General features: G+C 39.0%; 1 protein-coding gene across 1 annotated transcript in view; it reads right to left on the reverse strand.

Moving 5' to 3' along the window:
* Nucleotides 1-991, reverse strand: part of RGS22 (regulator of G-protein signaling 22) — a gene marked incomplete at its 5' end in the record, with an annotated part of 35,037 nt that extends 34,046 nt beyond the window's left edge. The window contains one exon of the mRNA XM_010140558.1: nucleotides 811-991. Within this exon, the coding sequence (XP_010138860.1) occupies nucleotides 811-991 (181 nt within the window). The remainder of the gene's footprint in view (nucleotides 1-810) is intronic.
* Between the last annotated feature and the right edge of the window lie 414 nt (nucleotides 992-1,405).

Genomic DNA, 1,405 nt, shown 5'->3' on the forward strand with positions numbered 1-1,405 from the left:
CAGCAGGAACCTGGCTCCTAAATCCAGCTTCTTCTGAACAGGAAATCTATCCCACTGTTTTTCCTCCATTATCTCCATGAATGAGCTTTTTAAAAATATAATTGTAGTCTAAAACTAACCAACTCAAAGTAATAGAGGTGTGTGTGAACAGATGTGTGGCATAGCCCATAGAGTTCTTGATATGGGAACAACAGTCTCCATTCACATTTTCCAAGTGGCTTAACACTGTGTTGCTGAAAGCCTGCAGCTTTCATTGCAGTTACCTCTCAAATTCAGGCTTTCAAGGAAGAAAGTCAAAACTGAACTGGCCACCTGCAAGCTACATGTTGTGAAAAGATCTGCGTTATGTGGCTCATTGTCCTCTGTAGAAAGCAAAATTCACATGTGGCTGGTTGAGGGACTGTGGTGATAGAAAATAGGCAGAACTCTGCTCTTTTTTCAAACACGAGGGGTAGATTCATGGTAACTGCAGTGAAATTGTAAGAATTATTCTAGATTAAGATAAGGCTGGTTGAAGGGCAGAATCTGCACTGATAGATCCTTAATTTTGCAGTTCTGAGAGTTTTGAGCTAAAAGGCTTAAGAATAGGATGTAACTGAGAAGATAATTTGACTCAATTTATAGCAACCTGTTACGTAAAGTATGGCAAAATTTTGTTGCATCTTTACACATCACAATCTGCAAAAGACCAGCTTGCTAAATCTTGACTTCCTACCGAGTACTCTATTCTCATTCCAGTGAATTCAAAGAGTTTTATCATTATTTTTGATGGGACAAGGCTTTGTTTTTCAATTTTGTGATCCTACCTACCTGAGAAAGAGAAGATGGTATCCTGGGTGTGCAAGACTTAAGTGTCAATGGTAGCAATGATACTATTTCTGGGAAAGGATCAATGTCCACCTTTGGTCTCTCTTGGCATGTGTGCCAGAGCTTCAGTTTTGCACTGGCTGTTTCTATTGCTGTTGAATGAGTGACACAAAATCTGGGACCCCTAAGAAAGAAAAAAAAAAAGGTAATAAGTAGAGCATTCCCAAAATACTGAGCTATTTGGCTACTTTTTTTTCCCCCATGATGGTGTTTACTGTATCATGATATGGCTGTACACACCTAGAGTTAAAAATCAGTTATTGTTAAAGATATGTTTAGACATTGCACTCTTCAAAATCTAAAGCCAAACTATACATAACTAAATTTAGGTTGCCATTTCTTCACCATTATATCGTTGCCTTTGTACGAGTCTGCAGTAGGATATGCCCCATCCATCCTACAGCAAATAGGAAAGGATTGTAGGTCACAGTACATAGATCATAACACTGGTGAGGCTCCACAGCAAAGTTCACAATTGCGGGTACTTCTTTATGCCTGCAATTTGCTGATCCCCCTTAGGGACAAGATCTTCAAAAAT

This window comes from Buceros rhinoceros, unplaced genomic scaffold, assembly GCF_000710305.1.
Source record: "Buceros rhinoceros silvestris isolate BGI_N320 unplaced genomic scaffold, ASM71030v1 scaffold6157, whole genome shotgun sequence".
In the NCBI taxonomy this organism is placed as follows: domain Eukaryota; kingdom Metazoa; phylum Chordata; class Aves; order Bucerotiformes; family Bucerotidae; genus Buceros; species Buceros rhinoceros.